We start from the raw sequence: 26,206 nt of genomic DNA, 5'->3' as shown, positions 1-26,206 counted from the left end.
CGTTAACTCGCGTGCGCACTGTGAAATAACCTGTTTATTTATAGATTCATGACGTAATTATAGTGAAAAGGTCAGCCATACTTTCGCTTTAGTGTGTGTGACGTATTAATATTAATATCTTTTTTACATGCACTGTAAAGAAAGTTAGGGGGACCCAAATTTAGGTAATTAATTCATGAAATGCTATTTATTTATTGCTATTTAGCTTTTATCGGTCAAAATTTAAGTGTCCCGACGGAATACCGGACTTTGAAGTTCAGGTGTTCCTCCCGAAAAATTGGTGTCCTCGGTATCCCGGGACCCCGTTAGTGTCGAACACTGGTTTATTATATTCGATTTGTAACATTGTAAGTTGTAAACTATAGTAAAATAAAATGGTCATATCATAACAATCAGTCAAACAATGTAGAAAGCTATTTCAAACACTGAAATATTGCTATTAAAGTATTTCAAACTAATCACCTCATTTTGTTTGAAATAGCTCTCAACATTATTAAATTGATTGTTCCGATATGGCTAATTGATTTCTTAATAGTTAGGAATTGACCAAGATTGAGCAGTTACAAAGGAAAAAGGTTACAAAATGATCAGATCCTAGAGTAAACCTGGTAGGAAAAGTTTATCCAGTGTGGGATTTAACCCAGACACACTACATTCCTCCCCCATTAACCTTAAAGACAGACAATGGCATTCCTGCTGTGTACAGTTGCCACCATTAAAGTAAACCTGGGAGTAAAAGTTTGCCTGGTGTGGGGATCAAACTAATGGCCGCCAGAACACTCTAGCACGATGCTCAAACCAGCTTAGATAACCGGACGGCTAGTTCTTACCCACACACACTACAATCCCTTGAAGTTTTCGAACTTAAAACAGTCAAATCAGACCAAACATGAAAGAGGGAAAAACCTATTTAAACAGAATAAGAAACCAAGAGTTAAAGAGGCCAAACTATACCCATTCCACTTAACATATTGTGAAATCTTGTAATTATAAATTCATCGAACTTGAATAGATGATAGACACCGAATGGGACAGGTGTTTAAATAATAACAATTTTTACACAAGGGTTGGGGCAATTTTCAGACGCTACGGGAAATTCCAGGCCAACTACTAATGGATAACCGAAGACATATTAAGAATGCTTAAATCGATAATGTGTAAATACATTATTTGTACGTATAAATACAATTAAATCGTACTCAATCACGTATCCCTGTTGCTGAAGAACTGACATTTTCCTTTTGTGTGTGTACACAGACACTGATGACGTCATTCACACTTCCGGGTTTGTTGAACCGGCATGGAAGAACAAAAACACTGCAAAGCAACTAAAAAAGAAGTTTAAAAAGTATTGTCATGGCAGATATTCATCTAAGTGATGCTGAGAAAACATTTACAATTCACGGAGTGCAGGTTGCAACTTAAGTCAAACTTTTACAATAATACCCTTACTGACTTACTGAATTCTTGAGGCTTCTTTTCAAAGCTGTATAGTGTATTGTCAGTGAGTAATAAAGTACTGATTACTGCCATGGGCCTGAATATAGGTGATACTGGTCAATGCTAAACAAGACCAGATTGACCTGATCCTCCTGTCTTCTATAAGCATAATTCGACAGCTGTATTATTTATAAGTTTCTTGTTTGTTAGAGTTTATAATGGTCTGCCCGCACCAAGTCTGTATAAACAGCTGCTTCTTTCTACATCAAAGGAAACATAATGAATGTCCAAATGTTAAAATAGTTCTCTTAACACGCATTATTGTGGCTTGCCCGCACTCATTGCCTGCAATATGGTTTAAACACACTGACGCTAGTCCACCTAAATGGCTGTCAACAGGTCTTTTGATGATTTTTTTTACAATGACAGACTCGTGACGTCCACTATCCCAGCTAAAAGTAGCGAATGGTCCTTGGGAAGAGAATCCTCATGGCCACAAATTTGAAATAATCTCCGTTATAAATTTATATTTCTACGAAAATATTATTGCCTACTATTAAATATATATTTATTTATGTCATTATGCCAAAACAAACATGTTCATATATCATAAAACACTTACATTTGTTGATTGTTTATCAAGTATCCCGATATCTTTAAATCTGGGACATATCTGTCAGGTTGTGTACATGTACAACGGTATTCGTGACCCAGAATATATTTATGTGAAAGTAACGACTCTAACCGGCATGGAAGAACAAAAACACCAATGACTCTAATGACAAACTAAATCCAGTTTAGATCACTGTCGGGTATATGTCAAAATAATAAAAAAGTATCCCTGATTGCTTATTATTGTAGCTGGCAGGATACTCTAGCTCTTTGCAAAAAGACTTCTTGGTTCTTTAATGGTTCTTTAACATGCTAGGTGTAAAGCACCGATACATGAGATACCACTTTCCAAGGTTCAACCAGTTCTATGTACACCATTTTCCAATTACTACCCTTTAAATGCCAAGCGCTGTGCAAGGGAGCTTCTGGTAAGTTAAACATATTTTAACTTCCTTTAGTTTGAAACGGCCAGTGTTTGAACCCCTGACCTTCCACACCCTAAGTGAAAACTCTACCATTGAACTATTGGGGCTGTCTTATTTTAGTATTAATGATCTCAGGATATTTTTTGACTGGTCATTGCAATAAAACATGTGGCAAAGTGGTCATTGATTTATATGTGATGACAGATTATAGACTGATATGATAGTTCAGTTGGTACTATGCTCAAGATGAGAACTTATTTTATTGATTCAACCTAGTGAGTTTGAGGCCCTACATATGACTGTTACATGAAACGTTTTATTGTATGTTTTGTCTACTGTATCTTTTAATGGATTGAATGCTGACTTAATATCAAGATGAATTGAATCTCACATTCCAGGACAATCTTCGTGAAGATGGTCGTAGCTGTGAAGACTTCAGACACATGGAGATAGCAACGAATGTCATCTCAAACACCAGTGGTTCGGCTAAAGTCAGACTGGTAATTAATAAAGAAATCATCAGGTCTTCTTACAATGTCTTAACTTTTGGTAATTGACTTTAAAGTCTTTAAAGGTTTAATAAGATGTTTTCCTCAATATATATATAAAAAAATGTACAAAGTATTAAATCAAATCATGTTCAATCTAAACATAAATCTTACAAAATTAACCAAAAATGTCATTTATTATAATATATTATTATCATGGATTACTTGCCTGACTTTGAATTAACATTTTCAATTTTTCTTAAAAGCGATACATTTATTTTAAATATGAGTAAAATCAAAGAGGAAATCTTGAAATATTTTTAAGATCTAAATTTGCAATTAAACACCATAATGACTAAGACAGATTTTATGCTGCAATTGTATTGTTACATCCAACTTTCTCCAGATATAAATTGAAACAGATGCATATGCTGACTGCACTTTTCAGGCAAACACAGAAATCCTAGTTGGTGTAAAAGCCGAGCTGGGTGATCCTGACCCAGACAAACCAGACCGCGGCAGACTAGAGTTCTTCGTTGATTGGTATGTTGTTTCAGCCTTTTAAATGAAGGATTTTCAAGTTCAGCTAACTCAAGATATGTGTCTTTTCATGAACCCATGTTTTCAGCCAATTACTGAATTTGCAAAATATTTATAATGCAACACAATACATGTATTATTCTCAGTAATACAGTGATATCTTAAGAACTTTTAATAGCCTGATTGCTGTAATAACTGAACCTGTCTGATTAATAATACTTATCTTTAACGGGTTTAAAAGTAACTGTTGTGTTTGTTTTTGTTTCTAATACAGTTCAGCAAATGCGACCCCGGAGTTTGAAGGTCGTGGAGGGGAGGAGCTTGCAACAGAAATTAGCAGCATGTTGGCGCGTGCCTACCAGTGTCCAAGCTGCCTTGACATGCGACAACTCTCTGTCGTACAAGGCAAACAGTGCTGGGTGATATACGTTGATGTGCTGGTGTGTGATATTTGAAAAAAACAACAATCAAATAATCGGTCTCATTCTTCTGTTAGTTCTATATGTTCATTGTAGCCATATATAAGTATAAATTTTATATATTTTCTAGTATATAAATCGTGGGCTTTGTGCATGACAGTTGTAACTCAATAAAGATAAGAGGTTTTACTCAAGTCCTTGATAAGTACATTTACATGTACCTGAAATGACCTTTAACCAACTGTTTAAACGGACATAATTTTTTGTTTTGGCCTTTTGGGATACCTGTTTCATATTACTGATAGCAGCAACTGTCACTTGTTTTGTTGGTATTCTCATGCGTAATCTTTAATCATGATTTAGGGACTTTCCTTTTATATTAAAATAAACAACACATATTATGGCATTGATAACAAAAAATTCTTTAGTTGTTCTTAAACGTTTGCCTAGAATTAAAAATGAGATATGAAACACATAATGCTGTTCAGTCACAGATAAGAGTACATACAAACCTTTTTTTGAACTATTTACAAATAATGTAAATCAGTTGTTTCTCTAAAAATCTAAAGAAGAAAATATACTCACAAATAGGAATGAAATGATAAAGACCCCCACGTACCTCCTCCCCCACAAAGAAGGAGTGAAGAAGCTGTTGTCACTAGTTGAAAGTTATTGCTTTATTATGCAGTTGCTGGAATGTGGAGGTAATCTCTTTGATGCAGCTTCAATAGCAGTGAAGGCAGCACTATTCAATACTTGGTAAGTTAAAAAAAACTCAGATATTTTAGGTCATTTGGTTTTAAAGCTGCGCTCTCACAGATTGACTGTTTTGACTTGCTGATTCAAAACACAAGAACTAAAGAAAAAAGGTCAAAACTGTCAATCTGTGAGAGTGGTACTTTAAATAAAGAGAGTCATAGATACAATTTTCAGAGCCTATATGTTGCGAAGGGTCGACCGCAACATTATTACGCAAGAACTTTTGTTCTTTTTATTGGCTACTACATTTGTTGAGTCATGCCCCATGGTCAGCTGTGAAGAGTGAGATGTTCTGGCATCCATTTGCATTGGTACCATGTACAGTCTTATAACAGAAGTAAAGGATAAATAATTACTAGTATATCTCAATGATGTCTTAAATCAGGTGCTATGGAGTTGTGTACATCATCAGTAGTTAATTATTGCTTTCAGCTTGCATTATGTATGAATACTTGCAGTATACCCACACTGACAGTCAGCCAAGATGAAGGTCATGTTGAGTTGGAGCTGTCTGACGATCCGTTTGATGTTCAGAGGATTGATGTCACCTCTGCCCCTTGTATAGTGACACTCAGCAAGGTGCTGTAAAATAACTTAATTTTTTTATGCCCACAATTTGAGGGCAGACTTATGGATTTACTATTATCTATCCATGCATCAAGAAATCATTGCTGAGATGGAAATATATTTTTGCCCCTGGCGATTAATCCCTTTAAATATCGTAACTGCTCCTGTACTCCTTTTGATTATAAGAATGCTGTTCAGAATGTTAACTTGTTCACTGGTGTTTTGATTTAGGATTGTTTAGGACCAGAGCTGTCACCATTGGCTGTCGAAGACCATCACAAACAAAACTCTCAAGAGTTTGTTCTCATTTGTTACGAACAATTACTTTGTTAAGTGACAGCATTCAGTCAGCCAACCACCCAACTGTAGCATCAAGATTGAGCCAAATATCTTTCAAATTTAGAAACTGATTAGTTTTAATTTGAACAAAAAAATCATACCAAAGTTAAATCATTCCTAAAACGTGTACTCTTCGTCATCATTTAACATTGTGTCATGGTTTTCATTTATTTTCCAGATTGGCCACTCCCATATTGTGGATGCCAGTAAGAAGGAAGAGGCTTGTTGCTTAGCAAGGTTTGAGCTTACCCTCTTCTTATATTCAAAAATATAAGCTTTATATTGAATATAGCTGTTAGCTGACATCAATCTTTTTCTGAGAAGAAACCAGTACTGGTGTCCATATTGAAGGGCGAAGAGAATGCCCTTCCCCCTGTTTGGGCGTAAACCCACATCTCATACATGTAAGGCAGACACCTATACCACTTGATCACTCTGACCTTTGTCCTTGACAGAACCAGAATGTATTACCAGGTAGCTTAACTTTTGTGGGCTTTTCCTCAATAGTTGTGTTGGGAAAAGATTGTGTTTTGTTATTGGCTTTCATTAAGTTTTTATGAAAATAATTTGTATATACACATAATTATTGATGCAAGTTTAGTGTTATGCTGAGCAGAACAGTTGCTTATATTTTTGAGCTTTATTTTCTTGCTTTATGAACTTTTTTTGCCCTTCTTCTATTATTTCTTCTTTTGATTGTTCTCCCATCATTTGCAGGTTAATGATTGGAGTAACTGACAATGGCACGGTGACTGCGATGAAAAAGGAAGGTTCGGGTAGTCTTGACACATCCAGTGTTGACGATATGTTGGAGGTAGCTGTATGAATATCTCAATCTTGTAGTGTTCACTCACTTGACAGTTTTTAGCTCAACGATTCGAAGAATAAGGGGGCTTTACTACTCACCCCGGCATTTGCGTCCAGTTCAAGTTTTAGGGCTGGTTGGCTTTTTATTTTATAACAACAATTCCCTTCAATTCACTTTATACTTTACACAGTTGTTCAGGACCATCACACTATGAGCATACTTAACTTCATATTATCCTAAGTACAAATTATTGCCCCTGATTGATTTAGGAACTTTGGTTAAAGTTTTAGGGCACATTGTGTCAGCTTCAAGTTTTCGGACAAGTTGGCATTTTCACATATGACTCCAATACCCTTCATTCAATTCACTCAATACTTCACACAGTTGTTCAGATCTATATTTACTCTAAATACAAATTATGGCCCTTGATAGACTTTTTTATTTCTTTTGTTAATGCCTTTGTCAGGCACATTTTAATGTTTTTACCCTAAGTGAAACCTGCTCGTTTGAATGATGTACGCGATGTCAAACTCACCTATGGTATAGAATAATTTTAGTTAGGTTTGACAAAACATGGCCAATCTTTGTATATAGGAAGAGATTATGTAAACCTTTAATGGGATTATGTTTGGGTTAGGGTCACTGTTACTAAAAATAGAAAAGTGGTTGGTACTGAATTACTTAGTTAGAGTTGACATATTGCAACCAAACTTGGTATATAGGAAGAGTTTATGGAGACCTTATGTGGGATTGCTTTTGGGGGTCCTAGGGTCAAGGTCATGGTCACTGTTGATAATAATAGTAAAGTGGTTGGATCTGAATAAATTAGTTAGGGCTGACATATTGCAACCAAACTTAGTATATCGGAAGAGTTTATGGAGACCTTTCATCAGATTGTGATCGGGGTCCCAAGGGTCAAGATCACTGTTACTTAGAATTGGTTACCATTTGAATAACTTCAGTGAGGGTGACATATTGTGACCAAACTTTGTATGTAGGAAGTGTTGATGTAGGCTTAACATGGGGTGGCATTTGGAGCCCCTAAAGTGATGGTCATGGTCACTGTTAATAGAAATAAAAAAAACAGTTAAAACTGAATCTTACAATGAAAGCTAAAGTTGTTCTGTCAATCATTGAAAACCTGGTTTCGTTGCATTGTGGCGTTTCTTGTTTATTTTTTAATTTGTCATTTTTTACCAATTTTTCACATAGTTATCAGAATGATGTATGTCGTTGTTTGGGCAGGTGGGTGGATAGGGTGGCAGGTGGGCAGCATAAAACTTACCTTTGAAACTGTATAACTTAAGAGTTAGGGTTGACATATCTTGACCAAACTGTGAATATAGAAAGACATAGAGTCCTTTCATGGGACTGCATTTGAGGCCCCTAGGGTCAAGGTGACTGTTACTAAAAAAAGGAAAACGGATGAAACTGAATAACTTCAGTTATGATTGACATATCTTGATTAAACTTGGTATTAAAGAAGAGTTTATGGAGACCTTTCATGGGATTAGGTTTGGGGCTACTAGGGTGAAGATCAACTTTAGTTAAAGTTGATGTATCTTGACTAAACTTGGTATTTAGGAAGAATTCATGGAGACCTTTCATGGGATTGCGTGTAGGGCCTCAAGGGTCAAGGTCACTGTTACTAAAAATAGAAAAACGGTTGAAACTTAATAACTTTGATTTGCGTTGACATATCTTGACCGAACTACATATACAGGAAGAGTTTATAGATATCTTTCATGGGGTTGTGTTGAAAGCCCCTAGGGTCAAGGTCAAGGTCCCTGTTACTAAAGATAGACAAATAGTTAGTATACTGAATAACTTTATTTAGAATTGACATATCTTGACTCAACTTGGTATTTAGGAAGTGTTTATGGAGACCTTTCATGGGGTTTGGTCAAGGGCCCCTGGGTTAGGGTTAAAACTTGTTCGCTTTTATGTCTTAGTTTGAATGATGTAATTTTTACTCTCAACTCGAGTTATTTATCTTAAGATACAACATTTCAGATACCGGTATTAAATTTTGAAAAAAAAAGTCGCTTGAAAGTTTGTATGAAATGTGTAGCAAATTTCATAACTCTGGTTAAAACATTAATTGAGTTCAGTAACTGCCAATTTATCCAGACTCATGTTGACATCCACTTATTTAGCTCAAGGAAAAAATAATCACTGAATATTTGGGCATATAAAATTGAAAGTTTATATCACATACCATTTAGTACAAGGTGATTTCTGTTTTCAGACTGGTAAACGTGTTGGGCAAGGACTAAACAAAAGCTTAATGGAAGTGCTGATCAGTGATGACAAAACTGGTCGCAAAAAATACCTAACTGGATTCCTAAGATAGCGTTTCCATTGTCTGTTGACATTGTTCATAAGAAGAGCACTCACTCAGTGTTGATAATGTGTCATGGTATTGTTATAAACAAGAACAGCAAGGTTTACCGGTACGTTCACTAGAGGAACAAGAAGTACCAAATGTATGGTATATGGAGCTTGGCCTGCAGAGAGGTGTTTGTACAATGTAATATAAAATAATGCAATGTAGGTGTAACATTAAGGCATTCATTTTTCTACTTGTTTGGACCTTAAATTGTTACCTGTCTTTTAAAGTTTTCTTCCACCCAAGCATTTAGTTTTTCATGTGTCTTAAAGCTGCACAGACAAACCGTTTTGACAACTTTTTTTTATTTTTGTCTTAGAATGAGCAAATTTTTGTGTTAATGTCTGAGAACCAATCCTATAAGACTGCTGACAAAGGATCAGATTGCAGTTTTTCATATTTATGTTCGAAAATAGTTGTTTTATGCTGAAAAACTCATTTTTCTTAAAGTAACGTATATAGCCACAATGCATTTTCGAACGTAAGTATTAAAATCTGTGAACTGATACTTTGCCACCAGTCTTATATGACTGGTTTCCAGATATTTACGCATCGATTGATTCATTCCAAGACAAAAAAGTCAAAACAGTCAATCTGTGAGTGTGTAGCTTCAAATCAATGACATTCCAGCCTGACGCCTTTGGTAGTGAAGCTGACTAAAGACATTTTGGAAAATCCAAAAATATTTGACATCAATCTCATGATCATATCATTGCAGTGTACATGTAATTTGAATTGTTAACTAGCTTGTGTAGTGTGATATAGTGATGGATCATAAAAGTAAATTGCGTATATATTAAAATTTGGTGTGATTACCTATCAGAGGCATTTAGACTTTCAATGTAAAGAAATCATGCATTTTCATAAAAACAGTCTATGTGTATTTGATTCTTATATGCATTTGTCACATCAAAAAATTGGTTGTAATTATTAAAATTTATGTTTGAAAAAAGTGTTCATATATATTACTTGATGATTATTAAGTTCTAAAGAAAAAGATCAGAAGACTGTTTTCCTGTGGTATGAGACACTTCCTTGCTTCTGAGTAATGTAACCAAGTGCCCCCTCTCTCCAAACTCCCACCTCCCCCGCCCCTGGAATCATTAACTAGTCCCTGGCCAAGGCAATTCAAATGTCTCAACCTGTCAAGTCCTTAACAAATTGATATTGCCTAAACAATGTCCTCGTTGTGTTACCACATCCTGATATAATGATTTTGTTCATGCTGTAACTGTTGACGTTACTGTAACAAAGTCAAGATTTTCATTACCATGGTTTTCGTTACCATTTTCCATCAGCTATATTCACGTTTCATAACCATGACATTACGGTATTTCGTACGGTAAGGTTTCGGATCCGTGTAACCTCGCCCATGTCATCGTCACCTTAACCAATTATCCGTTGTCAATGTCGCTCGTAACAACTGCCATACTGTATTCGTGTCGTATCAATGTACATGTACTTGGCGATTTTGTGCCGTGACCATGCCGTCGTAACTGTGTCCACCTCTTCGCAGTCGTGTCCTAAACGTCAGAACAATGTCAAGGTCCACGAAGTTTTCTATTTGACCGTTGAAAACGTGGTCGTTACCTTTTTCAAGTCGCTTTTACAACGTCCATGTCGTCGTTACAAATTCAGCGTCGTCTTAACTATGTCCACGACGCCGTAACAGTGTCAATGTCGTCGTAGCCAAGCCAATGATACCCGGTCACCGTGTCCATATCGTCGAAAACCCGATGATGCCAACATCATCGCGAATATTATAGATGACAAGACTATTTTTCTGCAAAGTATCAACGAAGCCGCGAATGTTTTTGAAACATGATTAAGAGGAAGTTAATGCAGTTCACTAGCATACCAAGTTTAAGGTACCTGGATACAAGCATTATTCATCACTTGAACGAAATCAATATTCAGCTCACGATCACCTCGACCTTGACCATGGTTGAAAAACCTCTTCCAAGTTCGAGGTCTCTATGCCTAGGCTTTTTTCAATACGGGATTCCAGCTAACGGTCACATTGACCTTGATCTTTGCCCCAGTGACCTTAAAAGCACACTAGAAAATATACGCAAACACTTCGAAATGTACATGAATCTTAAGCGATGTGATGCATCAGTGATTGAGGCTCAATGCGTTGTGATCAACGATATCAATTTGATATAAGCTTTTGACAATTGTTTCTTCTTGCAGTTGTATCCTCTGATGCTTAGTCCCTTTCAGCGTGAAAACAGACTGGTTAAGTTGTTGTTGTTGAGTTTATAAAGGTCGGCCCGCGCCCTATAATGGCTGCATTATGGCATTACCCCGTCACAGCCCCAAGTGTGACTTAAACAGATAATTCGCCAAAGGAGTAATTTTGTACCCAAAATGCCGCGAAACCTGCGATGAATGACATCTTGAGTGGTCCCACAGCTCTGACTATTGGTTATGGTTTCATTTCTCCAGTCTTAACTACAGTTGTAAATTTGATATTGCATTGTATCTTAAACAAACATTTACGTGTAAGAATGGTATTTTTTTAAAACAGACTGGTTAACGCTGATCTGTTTCTTTTAACGTGCACCCGTGTCACGTGATCGACTTAACTTGTGTTTTAATGCTAAAGTGAATATTGAGAGACCACAGTGATTCCAAGTCAAATCCAGATATTAGAAGAATCGGTGATAGATCCGGCTGCAGTACCGGCAACAATTCCCAAGTTTTTTGGGAAGAAACCGCTCGGTTCTTCAACGTGCTCGGTGTAAAGCACAGATACCCGGGATACGCGGCATGGGTTTAAGAATGCGGCATGGGTTTAAGAACCGGGATTACACCATTGTCTAACACCTTACAATGTACCCTGCTTTTAATTTACCATAGTAAAGTTGTAACATCTATTGGTTTGACTCGTTTGAGTTTGAACCCATGACATTCCACACCCGAAACGAACGCTCTACCACTAAGCTATCGGGGCGGAAAGTTTTAGGCAAAATACAAAGCAAGATATGATTTCATGCTTACCACAAGGGCAATATGCGTAGTTATGTCACAACCCTTTAGTCACGCCCCCATTTATAAATAACAATAGGGGAGTTTTTATCTACTTTAGCACTGAGTTACAATAATTACATATCATTTAACTATTATGTACTCTGTTTTTAACTTACATGTCAAGTAGGTAATTTAATTGGTGTTCTCTAACCTTGCCACAGTTAGCTGGGTGTTATTTCCTTTGATTATGATTTTACCACTAATATACCATAGTTAGCTGGGTGTTACTTCCCTTGGTTATGAATTTACCATTACCATTAATAAATGTAAACAAATGCGATGGTAAGGAAGTAATTGTGATTAAACGGGCAGTTCCTTTTTCATAGTAATTTTTCGAAAAGGTTATACATTACAGGTACATTTATCTTCAAGGGCTATGCTAAAGACTACTAATTAATTTCCATATACTGTAACATTTCAACGTATATGGGCAAACTTCAGACAAGCTACAATAATCACTACAAAACTTAGGATAAAGCGTCGTATATAAGCATGCACGTGGCTTCTATTGCAGCAATGGAAACAACACCCGGAGCACGTCGATTTTTAAAAAAGTATACCAGTATTAAATGTTATATATATTCCTTATTAGTATAAGTAGAATTGCGCAAAAACATCATGCTCACTTACGACGTCATTACGTTATTTCCGTTGAGTTTTAACGTTGTACGTTGTTTATAACATAAGTTAGAGCAAAACAGTGTCGTAAGCTGCAAAAAAGTAATGACGTCAACAGCCAACGTGGAAGTGCGAGCAAACATAAAGTTTTGTGTCAACATGGGATTAACACAAACGCAAACATTTAAAAAGATACAAGAAGGTCAGAAACAAAAATGTTGCCGTACATTAGTGTTCAAGTGGCACAAAAGGTCAGGAATGGACGCGAAACATTAGAGGACGATGAACAAATGGGACGCCCACACATTTTCTACGATGACGCTAAGGAGAGAATCGTTAAAATGCCGGATTGTGACCGTCGTGTTACCGTACGAGAAATTTCAAATAAGGTCGGGGCATCATTAAATACTGTACACAGAATAATACGGGACGATCTTGGTATGAGTAAACGATCATGTACGATCGTTATTAACAGGTGTTACGGCATGATCTCGTGCAGGCGCTACGCAAGAAGCGGCCAGGGTTGGACCTATTACGCATCATCCTACACTAGGACAATGCCCCGGCCCACAAGGCTAACTCAACCCTGCTGGAAATCAGTCTCCTGGAGTTTGAGACCTTGGTGCATCCCCTTTACATTCCTGACTTTGCCCCGATGGATTTCCGGGTATTCCCAGAAGTTAAACGGCAACTGATGGGACAGCGCCTTGACAATGTCAACGAACTAAAAATTGAAGCGCAGAGAATTGTTGGGTCATTTCCAGAAGACTGTTACATGGAAACATTTTACAAATGGAACTAAATGGTGACTATGTAGAAAAGTAAAACACGTTTATGTACTTTTTGACGTCAAGATGTTTTTTTCCGACGTCGTGCTCCGGGTGTTGCTTATGTACTGTATTAATTCCAGTGCAATTTGTAAACCATTTGATGTAACTTTAATTTGTTTTCTGTTTTATATTTTAATATGTTGATAATCATGTTTTTACCTTCAATAAACGTAGTCCGCGAACTTATCATACAGCCCTCGTACATGTAGGCCAGAAGCAAGCAAAAGTCTAATCCAGCAGTAAATATATTAGTCTCTGAGCTATTTATGTTTTTTTCTTTCTGATAGCAAGTTGAGGGCTGACTCCGAAACTGTTCCATTAAATATATTTTCAGAAAACCACTTTTTTGCATAAATATTTATGAAATATTTTGACACATCCTACAAAAATATGAAGTTCATATCTGTACAAATATTTATTTTATTCAACATTTGTCCTTAAGTACTATCTTGTATCTGTGTTTTTTTTTGTCATTCATTTATACGAATGAAAAGCATAAGTCTAAACTTATATGCCTTTAATATATTATGTTTTTCAAAATACTTCTTCTGTATTCAATTTATGGAACATTTTCGCGATATTTTATTATTTGATTAGAATTAACATTTACTGCGAAACCTTTCTAAAGGCAGCACATTTCTCAATCTTTGGCATATTTTTTACCAATATTAAATGATAGTTATATCATTGGAATGTAAAGATATAAATAATATTAAATCAATTAAAATTTGAAAATTCTCAAAAAATAAAAGGATGTGATGTCATCATGATTTTATCTTCGTGACGATATGTGAATTAATTTTTTTTATGTTCATGTATATAAAAGTTTTGGTTATTATATAGTTTGTAAAAAAAAATATTAAAATTTTTACATATAATTATTATATTGATAAACTTTTTATTGGATGACCAGTTCTCTTTCCTATACTGCCATATATGTGCATCAGACCACACATATTGTAAACCATTAAACAAAAAGTTTATTCATTCTTAATATCAACTTTTAACTTTCCCAAGTTGTTTGATAGTGACTATTATATAAACACTATTGGTAAGTTTATCATTTTACTTGATTTTTAACCTGTTTTACCCCTCAAGTTCCCAGTATCAAATTCTTCATTCAACTTCAAAATGATTTTAAAATGTCGACTAAAGTATTCATAATAATGTTTGAAGTTTAAACATAATATTTTCAATTTATGCAACATAATGCACAAGTTTAGTAACTGTAACTGGAATTCTAATAGTTATGGCCCTTTGCAAACTATGAAAAGCAAAAGTGTTTTTTTGCCATCCCAATGGCAACACCTGGAATTTAGTCAAAGTCATGCAGACATTAGAAATTGAAAACATGAGTTATAATTAATTAATAAATAAAAGGTTGATAAAAAAAGTGATTTTTTAACACATTGGACCAGTTTATTTCATAAAGATTTATTGCGATTTTTCACATTCTTATTAAGAAAAATGTCACGACACCAGTGTGAAGGGTTACAAAGTCGGCAAAGTCATTTGTGAGAAATTGAAGTTTAAAGTTTGCTGGTGAAGTGAAACTTGCCTAAAACGCCAAAAAATGAGATATTCTGATTTTCTTTCCACTGAAATGCTCCCAAGATAGTACTGGTTCGGGTTCGGTTATAAACTTCAATTGTGACTTGTCCACCTTTGGTGCTTTTTTTACAGTTGACACCACATATTCATATCAGGTCAGCATGTATTCTGCCTGGCTATCATCTCTTGTTTATGTCCTGGTCTGACTGTACAGTTGAAGCAGCTGGAGCTCATGGTTTCAATGGGATATTTCCTTTTTCGATTAAGACACAATCAGATCTGAGCACATCCCAGACTGATTGAGTTTCATGTCTATTTAAAATAGGTCACTTGGTTAATTATTTTAATAATTTATATATCTGAGACATTTCACATTTCCACCCAATATCATTGAAATTTGTGAGACTGTTTTGTATATTAAAATGGAGGTAATCTTTTTTCAAAGGTTTGCTTTAATGATTATTAAAAGCTCTGATACTTGAATAGTGATAACAAAGTCATGCATTTATGTTCCTCTTGTTATTTTATGTTATACATGTAGAATCTTTAATAGAAAAGCGTGCAAACATAATGAGGTCGTTGGTAATAATTTGGCGTTGGCGTTTGATTTGGACCTCAGTTTCAATGTATTAAATAAACTGATAAAATACTGTTTTATCAATGAAACTTTAGGACAAATTAATAATAAAATTATCCCCTGTCTGAAAGAATACAGAAGCCCAGCAACCAAGCCAAATAAAGAAAAACCTGCCATTGTAGAAACAGAAAGAAGGAAAGAATTGTGGTTGCGGGGTAATTAAATGCCAGATTTCAATCACGAAGTGATGGAGTGTTATTAGCTTTCACCCTTTATTAACCAGAGTGATGGGATTCTCTGATTGGCTATTACTGATGATACTGTTAGTTGCTATAGTTAGTGAGTCTTTGTCCAGTTTCTCTGTGACTCTTTGACGTACTGTTATGTGTGTCTTCTTTTACAAAAATAAAACAATATAATTATATAGTATATTGTAAACTATTTGATAAATTTTGATTGTGGAATTTAAAATTGTTGTTAATGTGATATTGAATTTGATAAAGTGCAACACAATTATATATTTTAACAAATAGAGATTATCTGTCATAAAGAAGTTAATGATTCTATCGCTCAAACTTGATTTTTTTTTTATCTCTTTTTGATTTCTATTGATTCAATCTAATTGTTTTAACTTCAGCTGATGTTTTCATAATTATTTATAATCTTCAGATGCCTATTAAAAATAATTAATCATGTTGTCATTTAATATATAACTGATTTATCGTCTTTTGTGATTCATTTTAAAATTTGGTGCATTATTGACATTATTTAACAACACCTTACATTTTAAGGGGGAACAAGTAGCTGATCGAATGATGGGAAGAAGAAAACAAACTCTCAAATAAAATGGAAACGCTGTTGGAGAGATGGACCAAATTTCAGGAAAATCTAGCGAACTAACAAGCAGCCCAAATAAAATAAAATCTGATAACATAAAAACTCCTTGTCCAAATGGAGAGCAAGAGAGTGGAAAAGAGGAATTCAACATGGAGGAAGAATTCTTAAAGCTCTATCAAAAAGCGAAACGTCTTCGACTGACAGAAAAGGACTTTCAAAAAATAGACATTTTACAGCGAATTTCATGGGAAGCTTCCTACAAAAAACTGTTTGTAACAGTGTTACTTTATATGTTAGTGTTGATACTCATCCTGTTTGTGTCTGTGATATTTGTATGTTTATTCAACTTTCCAGTAAGTAGAAACACTTTGTTACATGGTTGGTTTTATTTAACTGGCTCTGTACCGGAACATGAACAATGTGCGGTGAATATGCCAGAATTTGTGAGCAACGTTTTTAGACCACCTATGGAGTGCTCATTCTGCAAAGATGTTAAAGAAATTAAAACTGTCTACAATATTTCCCAAGAGGATTTCGAAGAACTTTATGCTTATTCGGGTGTTCCGGTTGTCATTGGAGATGGATCTGCCAATTGGACAGCCACTGAGTTTTTCAGCTTTGATTTTTTTAAAGATTTATACAAGCCCGGAAGTCAAGCATTGGAGAATCAAAAGAGAAACTGTCAGTTCTTCCCTTATAAGACAGACTTTGTGGACTTGGAGGAAGTTCTGACAATGAGTCTAGAGCGAGCTGAAATGAAAGATGAGACAAAACCTTGGTATATTGGATGGTAAGAATTGTAATTGTTATTTGAAACTCAGTTATCATTTTCTGACCAATTTCGGCCCCATTCTTAATGCTAGAACATATACTTTTTCCAACAGTAAAAAAGGTATTCACTTTTTTATATATTATTTCATTAAAACATTGGACCAACAAACCATTTGGTAGGGCAAAGTTTGTGTACTCCTAAAGAAAGTAACTTTATCTCACTTTTTTATCTTTTTTTTATTTTTAAATTATTCTTGTTCATTCTAGGACAAAATGGAATCCCCAATTTTCGTCAAAATGACGCTTTTTTATTAATAAGAAAGGCCATAATTAACTCCTCAAAATGTTTGGGAAAAACAATGTGCTAATACTAATTGTGCATACAAGCTATAGTAGTTGTATCAACTTTAACTCTTTATATGCTATACCTAAGTCCCGGTTCTCTGGCTATTCCTTTATTTTAGTTTTGTTGAAAATTTCACAAGGGCGCAGTTTTACAATGTGAATTGAACTTCATCTAATTGAACTTTATTTTAAAGAGCTCCATCATCCAAGCACCTTCCCACTGTTGTTCAGGTAAAACAAACTGATATATAAAGTGATTCACAGAAAACTGTGAACTGATTGAGAGTTCTGCATGGTCTTTTTCAGGAGTAACTGTGACTTCATAGCAGCAAACACCCTTCGGAAACATTACCGTCGTCCGTACTTCCTCCCGCGACTGTCCGAGTCCAGCAAGACTGACTGGATCTTCATGGGAAGTCCGGGATATGGTGCGCACATGCATGTGAGTATGGTTAAGATATTTTATCGTATGTGTAGTCTTGTCTTTGTTGTTTTGTACACTATTATCCTCTTCTTTATTATCTGCTAGGCCTAAACATTGTACAATTTAAAGGTCGTTGTAAATAAAAAAATATATAGTGCCATGTGTCTCGCGTTTACTGCCAGTTGCATCGTGACGTGGTTGCATTTTGACGTGGTGTCACCGTGTCTCGCGTTAACTGCCCGTTGCATTGTGATGTGGTGTCACCGTGTCTCGCGTTTACTGCCAGTTGCATCGTGACGTGGTTTCATTTTGAAGTGGTGTCGCCGTGTCTCGCGTTAACTGCCCGTTGCATTGTGATGTGGTGTCACCGTGTGTCTCGCGTTGACTGCCCGTTGCATTGTGACGTGGGTGCATTAAGATGTGGTGTCACCGTGTGTCGCGCATTGACTGCCCGTTGCATTGTGACGTGGTGTCAACATGTGTCTCGCGTTGACTGCCCGTTGCATTGTGACGTGGTGTCACCGTATGTCTCGCGTTGACTACCCGTTGCATTGTGACGTCGTGTCACCGTGTGTCTCGCGTTGACTGCCCGTTGCATTGTGACGTGGTTGCCCTGTGACGTGGTTGCGTTGTGATGTGGTGTCACCGTGTGTCTCGCGTTGACTGTCCGCTGCATTGTGACGTCGTGTCACCGTGTGTCTTGCGTTGACTACCCGTTGCATTGTGACGTGGTTGCACTGTGACGTGGTGGGATTGGGATGAGGTGTCACCGTGTGTCTCGCGTTGCCGTCCGTTGCATTGTGACGTGGGTGCATTGTGACGTGGTGTCACCGTGTGTCTCGCATTGACTGCCCGTTGAATTGTGACATCGTGTCACCGTGTGTCTCCCGTTGACTTCCCGTTGCATTGTGACGTGGTGTCACCGCGTGTCTCGCGTTGACTGCCCGTTGCATTGTGACGTGGTTGCATTGTGACGTGGTTGCATTGTGATGTGGTGGAACTATGTCTCGCGTTGACTGCCCATTGCATTGTGACGTGGTGTCACCGTGTGTCTCGCGTTGACTGCCCGTTGCATTGTTACGTGGTGTCACCGTGTGTCTCGCGTTAGCTACCCTTTGCATTGTGACGTATGTCTCTCGTTCATGACCCGTTGCATTGTGACGTGGTGTCACAGTGTGTCTCTCGTTGACTGCCCGTTGCATTGTGACGTGGTTCCATTGTGACGTGGGGTCACCGTATGTCTCTCGTTCACTACCCGTTGCATTGTGACGTGGTGTCACCGTGTGTCTCGCGTTGACTGCCCGTTGCATTGTGACGTGGTGTCAACATGTGTCTCGCGTTGACTGCCCGTTGCATTGTTACGTGGTGTCACCGTATGTCTCGCGTTGACTACCCGTTGCATTGTGACGTCGTGTCACCGTGTGTCTCGCGTTGACTGCCCGTTGCATTGTGACGTGGTTGCCCTGTGACGTGGTTGCGTTGTGAAGTGGTGTCACCGTGTGTCTCGCGTTGACTGTCCGTTGCATTGTGACGTGGGCGCATTGTGACGTCGTGTCACCGTGTGTCTCGCGTTGACTACCCGTTGCATTGTGACGTGGTTGCATTGTGACGTGGTTGGATTGGGATGTGGTGTCACCGTGTGTCTCGCGTTGTCGTCCGTTGCATTGTGACGTGGGTGCATTGTGACGTGGTGTCACCGTGTGTCTCGCATTGACTGTCCGTTGAATTGTGACATCGTGTCACCGTGTGTCTCGCGTTGACTACCCGTTGCATTGTGACGTGGTGTCACCGCGTGTCTCGCGTTGACTGCCCGTTGCATTGTGACGTGGTTGCATTGTGATGTGGTGGAACTATGTCTCGCGTTGACTGCCCATTGCATTGTGACGTGGTGTCACCGTGTGTCTCGCGTTGACTGCCCGTTGCATTGTGACGTGGTGTCACCGTGTGTCTCGCGTTGACTGCCCGTTGCATTGTTACGTGGTGTCACCGTGCGTCTCGCGTTCCATTGTGACGTGGGGTCACCGTATGTCTCTCGTTCACTACCCGTTGCATTGTGACGTGGTGTCACAGTGTGTCTCTCGTTGACTGCCCGTTGCATTGTGACGCAGTTTCCTTGTGACGTGGTGTCGCCGTGTCTCTCGCATTAACTACCCGTTGCATTTTGACGTGGGTGCATTGTGACGTGGGTCACCGTGTGTCTCGCGTTGACTACCCGGTGCACTAGGACGCGGGTGCATTGTGACGTGGTGTTACCGTGTGTCTCGCGTTAACTGCCCGTTGCATTGTGACGTGGTGTCACCGCGTGTCTCTCGCTGACTGCCCGTTGCATTGTGACGTGGTGTCACCGTGTGTCTCTCGTTGATTTCCCGTTGTATTGTGACGTGGGTGCATTGTGACTTGGTGATACCGTGTGTCTCGCGTTGACTACCCGTTACATTGTGATGTGGTGTCACCGCGTGTGTCGCGTTGACTGCCCGTTGCATTGTGACATGGTTGCATTGTGGCGTGGTGTCACCGAGTGTCTCGCGTTGACTGCCCGTTGCATTGTTACGTGGTGTCACAGTGTGTCTCGCGTTGACTACCCATTGCATTGTGACGCGTGTCACCGTGTGTCTCGCGTTGACTGCCCGTTGCACTGTGATGTCGTGTCACCGTGTGTCTCTCGTTGATTTCCCGTTGCATTGTGACGTGGGTGCATTGTGACTTGGTGTCACCGTGTGTCTCGCGTTGACTGCCCGTTGCATTGCGACGTCGTGTCACCGTGTGTCTCCCGTTGACTACCCGTTACATTGTGACGTCGTGTCACCGTGTGTCTCGCTTTCACTGCCCGTTGCATTGTGACGCAGTTGCATTGTGACGTGGTGTCACCGTGTCATTCGCGTTAGCTACCCGTTGCATTGTGACGTGGTTGCATTGTGACGTGGGGTCACAGTGTGTTTCACGTTGACTGCCCATTGCATGGTGACGTGGTGTCACAGTGTGTTTCGCGTTGACTGACCGTTGCATTTTGAAGTGGTGTCAAAATGTGTCTCTCGTTGACTGCCCTTTGCATTGTGACGCAGTTGCCTTGTGACGTGGTGTCACCGTGTCTCTCGCATTAACTACCCGTTGCATTGAGACGTGGGTGCATTGAGACGTGGGTGCATTGTGACGCTGTTGCATTGTGACGTGGTGTCACCGCGTGTCTTACGTTGACTGCCCGTTGCATTGTGATGTGGTGTCACCCGTGTATCGTGTTGGCTGTCTGTGACGTGGTTGCATTTTGACGTCGTGTCACCGTGTGTCTCGCGTTGACTGCCTGTTGCATTGTGACGTGGTGTCACCGTTTGTCTCGCGTTGACTGCCCGTTGCATTGTGACGTGGTAACACCGTGTGTCTCGCATTGACTACCTGTTTTCTTGTGGCACGGTGTCACCGTGTGTCTCGCATTGACTGCCGGTTGCACTGTAAAGTGGTTGAATTGTGACGTTGGTGCATTGTGACGTGGGTCACCGTGTGTCTCGCGTTGACTACCCGGTGCACTGTGACGTGGGTGCATTGTGACGTGGTGTCACCGTGTGTCTCGCGTTGACTACCCGTTGCATTGTGACATGGTGTCACCGCGTGTCTCTCGATGACTGCCCGTTGCATTGTGACGTGGTGTCACCGAGTGTCTCGCGTTGACTACCCGGTGCACTGTGACGTGGGTGCATTGTGACGTGGTGTCACCGCGTGTCTCTCGTTGACTACCCGTCGCATTGTGACGTGGGTGCATTGTAACGTGGTGTCACCGTGTGTCTCGCGTTGACTACCCGTTACACTTCGACGTGGTGTCATCGCGTGTCTCGCGTTGACTGCCCGTTGCATTGTGATGTGGTGTCGCCGTGTGTCTCTCGTTGACCACCCGTTGCATTGTGACGTGGGTGCAATGTGACGTGGTGTCACCGTGTGTCTCGCGTCGACTACCCGTTACATTGTGATGTGGTGTCACCGCGTGTCTCTCGTTGACAGGCCGTTGCATTGTGACGTGGGTGCATTGTGACGTGGTATCATTGTGACGTGGTGTCACCGCGTCTCTCGCGTTGACTGCCCGTTGCATTGTGACGTGGTTGCATTGTGACGTGGTGTCACCGCGTGTCTCTCGTTGATTGCCCGTTGCATTGTGACGTGGGTGCATTGTGACGTGGTTGCATTGTGACGTGGTGTCACCGCGTGTCTCGCGTTGACTACCCGTTGCATTGTGACGTGGTGTCACCGTGTGTCTCGCGTTGACTACCCGGTGCACTGTGACGTGGGTGCATTGTGACGTGGTGTCCCCGTGCGTCTCGCGTTGACTACTCGTTGCATTGTGACATGGTGTCACGCGTGTCTCTCGATGACTGCCCGTTGCATTGTGACGTGGTGTCACCGTGTGTCTCGCGTTGACTACCCGTTGCATTGTGACGTGGTGTCATCGTGAGTCTCGCGTTGACTGTCCGTTGCATTGTGACGTGGTTGCATTGTGACATGGTGTCACCGTGTGTATTTTGTTGACAGCTTTTTGTCTTGTGACGTGGTTGCATTGTGACGTGGTGTCACCGTGAGTCTCGCGTTGACTGTCCGTTGCATTGTGACGTGGTGTCACTGTGCGTATCTCGTTGTCAGCCTTTTGGCTTGTGACGTGGTTTCACCGTGAGTCTCGCGTTGACTGTCCGTTGCATTGTGACGTGGTTGCATTGTGACATGGTGTCACCGTGTCTCGCGTTGACTGCCCGTTGCAATGTGACGTGGATGCATTGTGACGTGGTTGCATTAGGACGTGGTGTCACCGTGTGTCTTGCGTTGACTGCCCATTGCATTTTGATGTTGTGTCACCGTGTATCGTGTTGGCTGTCTTTTGTCTCGTGACTTGGTTGCATTGTGACGTGGGTGCATTGTGACGTGGTGTCACCGTGTGTCTCGCGTTGACTACCCGTTACACTTCGACGTGGTGTCATCGCGTGTCTCGCGTTGACTGCCCGTTGCATTGTGATGTGGTGTCGCCGTGTGTCTCTCGTTGACTACCCGTTGCATTGTGACGTGGGTGCAATGTGACGTGGTGTCACCGTGTGTCTCGCGTTGACTACCCGTTACATTGTGATGTGGTGTCACCGCGTCTCTCGCGTTGACTGCCCGTTGCATTGTGACGTGGTTGCATTGTGACGTGGTGTCACCGTGTGTCTCGCGTTGACTACCCGTTGCATTGTGACGTGGTGTCACCGCGTCTCTCGCGTTGACTGCCCGTTGCATTGTGACGTGGTTGCATTGTGACGTGGTGTCACCGTGTATCTCGCGTTGACTACCCGTTGCATTGTGACGTGGTGTCACCGTGAGTCTCGCGTTGACTGTCCGTTGCATTGTGACGTGGTTGCATTGTGACATGGTGTCACCGTGTGTGTCTCGTTGACAGCTTTTTGTCTTGTGACGTGGTTGCATTGTGACGTGGTGTCACCGTGAGTCTCGCGTTGACTGTCCGTTGCATTGTGACGTGGTGTCACTGTGTGTATCTCGTTGTCAGCTTTTTGTCTTGTGACGTGGTGTCACCGTGAGTCTCGCGTTGACTGTCAGTTGCATTTTGAAGTGGTTGCATTGTGACATGGTGTCACCGTGTCTCGCGTTGACTGCCCGTTGCATTGTGACGTGGATGCATTGTGACGTGGTTGCATTAGGACGTGGTGTCACCGTGTGTCTTGCGTTGACTGCCCATTGCATTTTGATGTTGTGTCACCGTGTATCGTGTTGGCTGTCTTTTGTCTCGTGACTTGGTTGCATTGTGACGTGGTTGCATTGTGACGTGGTGTTGCCGTGTGTCTCGCGTTGACTACCCGTTACACTTCGACGTGGTGTCATCGCGTGTCTCGCGTTGACTGCCCGTTGCATTGTGATGTGGTGTCGCCGTGTGTTTCTCGTTGACTGCCCGTTGCATTGTGACGTGGTTGCATTGTGATGTGGTGTCACCGCGTGTCACGCGTTGACTGCCCGTTGCATTGTGACACCGTGTGTCTCTTGTTGACAGGCCGTTGTCTTGTGACGTGGTTTCACCTTGGGTCTCTCGATTGAAACTTTGAAACTTGTTTATTTGCTTAAACGCCTATTTCTACATATAAATACATATTCAATGGCGTTGTACAATAATGATTTATAAGATAATAAAAGCAAACCAGCAATACAGACACAAGAATTAAATAACCAGTAATCAATGGAAAAAAAATCACGAATATTAGCACACAGTAAACAACATACATAGTTCAATGAATAGTATATAAATTTCATCCCTGTGTCATAAAAACAAATTCCATTTGCCCGTACACTAGTTCCTTTGTATTGTGATTGGGACTGTTATTGGATCAGGTCTGCAACATGAACTGAATTAAAAATCAGTTTACAATACAACTGTCTTGCGTTCTGAAATGGCAATATTAATATTTAAACTTTTCTTCATCTATATGACGTATAAGTTAAAACCGATGCCTACCTGGGTCGAGGGAAAGTATGCTTGAAAACGATCGATCTAGTCTGTCTTTAGTGTAACACGTGACGTGTTTGTTCCTCAGCGACAAAACCACTGCCGGAGTTGTGTTGTATTTGTTCATAAACCGCAAAGCAATTATTGCATCTTGTCGCATCAATTAGCGGAGGTTGTTCTTCTTTATCTATTGGATAATGCAACCTTGTACTTTTATTAATATACAAAATATAATCCTGTTATAGGTCAGCTTATGTTTTGATTGGCAACTGGCGACTTGTTAATTATAATATATATTTTCACTTCAACAATAGAAACTACAGGGACATGAATTTAAGTAACATCAAAGACATGCAAACAATAACCATATTATTTTCTACCCTTTATTCAGATTGACAATGTTCAGCGACCCTCATGGCAGGCACAAATAACGGGAACAAAACGCTGGACCCTGGAACCGCCGCCTGAATGTTACTACGTCTGTGAAGATCAGTTGCAGGTCACGGTTCAACCAGGACAGATCAGTATGAACGATTATGTGATAGAATGGGAGAGAGAATACGTATTTGTAGTTGTTTAAGACGGCTTGTTGTTGTGTAGTGTTTTCTGACTTGTAAACATTATGTTCTCGACGAAGTTTGTCCAAATTGCTCTGTCAGGGATGCCTTCTTTTATATAAAATTTGGTGAGCGATGTAGAGTCAGCAAGTTTTTTTTTGCGATGAATAATTTCCCGAAAAATCTTAAATGTTACATTATTAATTGTCTTTTTATTTAGCCAAATCAATTATTAACACTTGATTAACTGAACAAAAAATAGTTTATACATCGGGATATCAATGCAATTTCTCTAGCATTCCAACAATTTAGGACTTCATTGCAACGCTATGCTAACAATGCAGGCAACACTACGCTAATAATGTAGTATGTTGATGCAACACTGTGCTATCATTGCCGGACTTTGCGGCAACCATATGCTAACAATTTAGGTCTTCGCTGTAACACTATGCTAACAATTTAGGACTTCGCTGTAACACTATGCTAACAATTTAGGACTTCGCTGTAACACTATGCTAACAATTTAGGACTTCGCTGTAGCACTATGCTAACAATTTAGGACTTCGCTGTCACACTATGCTAACAATTTAGGACTTCGCGGTAACACTATGCTAACAATTTAGGATTTCGCTGTAACACTATGCTAACAATTTAGGACTTCGCTGTAACACTATGCTAACAATTTAGGACTTCGCTGTAACACTATGCTAACATTGCAGGCAACACCATGCTAGCATCCATCTTACATACAATCAAGAGATTTACAGGAGTTCATATAAATTGCTTAAAATGCTTATTGGCTTACTTTGTTGAACTCTTATAAATTCAACTTGTGTTTTCAGTTGTGCTGGATACAAACATTTGGTTCCATTCCACGCTGAATGTTGGCAGTGACATCAGTATTACGATTGGCTCGGAGTATGATTGAAACGCTCCTAAATGCAACACAGTCGCGTGGAATAGTTTCAGAAGCAGTGTTGTTATTAGCTATCTGGATAGCTTTGCAATATAATGTATGCAGTTCGATACTGTAGTGTTTAATAATAATTATATTTATTATTTCTATCTCTCTCTTTGTGTATTTTTGTTCAATACCAATAGTATTCCTTATAAATTAAATTAAATTGTAAGAGGGTTGTTGGACCTTTTAAAGTCCTTGATTGAAAAGCCCTCCACGTGTAAAAACGTGATATTTTATTTAAAGGATATATAATGCGCTCATAAAGAAATGCACAACAATGACCTAAACCAGAGCAAAATTCGTTATAAACAATGATCATGATCATGTATTTTTATTGTTTACGAAGCTGATATACTCTGTATTAACCAACAATAAAAACGCCATAAATATGTATCTTGCTAAGGTACACAGTAGTTGTTGCTACATTGTGTATTAACATGCATTCATGTACAC

General features: G+C 39.6%; 3 protein-coding genes across 13 annotated transcripts in view; 2 read left to right on the top strand and 1 right to left on the bottom strand.

Annotated features, from left to right (window-relative positions):
• LOC128242929 (palmitoyltransferase ZDHHC3-like) overlaps positions 1-1,250 on the bottom strand; it is a 34,618-nt gene extending 33,368 nt beyond the window's left edge. For 2 of the 5 annotated variants that reach the window (XM_052960373.1, XM_052960376.1), the window contains exon 1: positions 1,200-1,246. Coding sequence is in view for 1 of the 5 variants with exons in the window: in XM_052960375.1 (XP_052816335.1) it covers positions 1,200-1,234 (35 nt within the window). In the remaining 4 variants the exon portion in view is untranslated. Of the gene's footprint in view, positions 1-1,199 lie in introns of all 5 variants that reach the window. The other 3 variants (XM_052960372.1, XM_052960375.1, XM_052960371.1) reach the window with 3 other exon arrangements.
• A 24-nt stretch (positions 1,251-1,274) lies between these two features.
• LOC128242357 (exosome complex component RRP42-like) lies at positions 1,275-9,732 on the top strand. Its single transcript, XM_052959479.1, has 9 exons — positions 1,275-1,413; positions 2,876-2,977; positions 3,414-3,508; positions 3,780-3,945; positions 4,613-4,683; positions 5,142-5,262; positions 5,768-5,826; positions 6,307-6,403; positions 8,646-9,732. The coding sequence occupies exons 1-9, from the start codon at positions 1,357-1,359 to the stop codon at positions 8,748-8,750; spliced, it is 873 nt and encodes a 290-aa protein (XP_052815439.1). The 5' UTR covers positions 1,275-1,356; the 3' UTR covers positions 8,751-9,732.
• Positions 9,733-12,046: 2,314 nt separating this feature from the next.
• On the top strand, positions 12,047-26,131 carry LOC128242360 (uncharacterized). Of its 7 annotated transcripts, none has more exons than XM_052959486.1 (5): positions 12,047-12,101; positions 16,187-17,022; positions 17,655-17,790; positions 24,627-24,759; positions 25,635-26,131. In XM_052959486.1, the coding sequence occupies exons 2-5, from the start codon at positions 16,262-16,264 to the stop codon at positions 25,718-25,720; spliced, it is 1,116 nt and encodes a 371-aa protein (XP_052815446.1). In that variant the 5' UTR covers positions 12,047-12,101; positions 16,187-16,261; the 3' UTR covers positions 25,721-26,131. The 7 variants fall into 7 exon arrangements, with proteins under 7 accessions (XP_052815446.1, XP_052815441.1, XP_052815443.1 ...); XM_052959481.1 differs by having other exon boundaries at positions 12,076-12,174; positions 25,635-26,130; XM_052959483.1 differs by having other exon boundaries at positions 12,084-12,160.
• The last annotated feature ends 75 nt before the right edge of the window (positions 26,132-26,206 follow it).

The sequence above is a fragment of the Mya arenaria genome, chromosome 8, assembly GCF_026914265.1.
Source record: "Mya arenaria isolate MELC-2E11 chromosome 8, ASM2691426v1".
Lineage (NCBI taxonomy): Eukaryota > Metazoa > Mollusca > Bivalvia > Myida > Myidae > Mya > Mya arenaria.
Note: the sequence above shows the minus strand (reverse complement) of the source record. Positions and strands in the feature narration are given on the sequence as shown.

Excerpts from the sequence above, each read along its gene's own strand:
- LOC128242357 (XM_052959479.1), top strand. The coding sequence starts at position 1,357 with ATGGCAGATATTCATCTAAGTGATGCTGAGAAAACATTTACAATTCAC. Across the intron at positions 3,946-4,612 it reads TGATATACGTTGATGTGCTG|TTGCTGGAATGTGGAGGTAA; the intron begins GTGTGTGATATT and ends TTTATTATGCAG. Across the intron at positions 4,684-5,141 it reads GCAGCACTATTCAATACTTG|TATACCCACACTGACAGTCA; the intron begins GTAAGTTAAAAA and ends GAATACTTGCAG.
- LOC128242360 (XM_052959486.1), top strand. The coding sequence starts at position 16,262 with ATGGACCAAATTTCAGGAAAATCTAGCGAACTAACAAGCAGCCCAAAT. Across the intron at positions 17,791-24,626 it reads GATATGGTGCGCACATGCAT|ATTGACAATGTTCAGCGACC; the intron begins GTGAGTATGGTT and ends CCCTTTATTCAG. Across the intron at positions 24,760-25,634 it reads GGTTCAACCAGGACAGATCA|TTGTGCTGGATACAAACATT; the intron begins GTATGAACGATT and ends TTGTGTTTTCAG.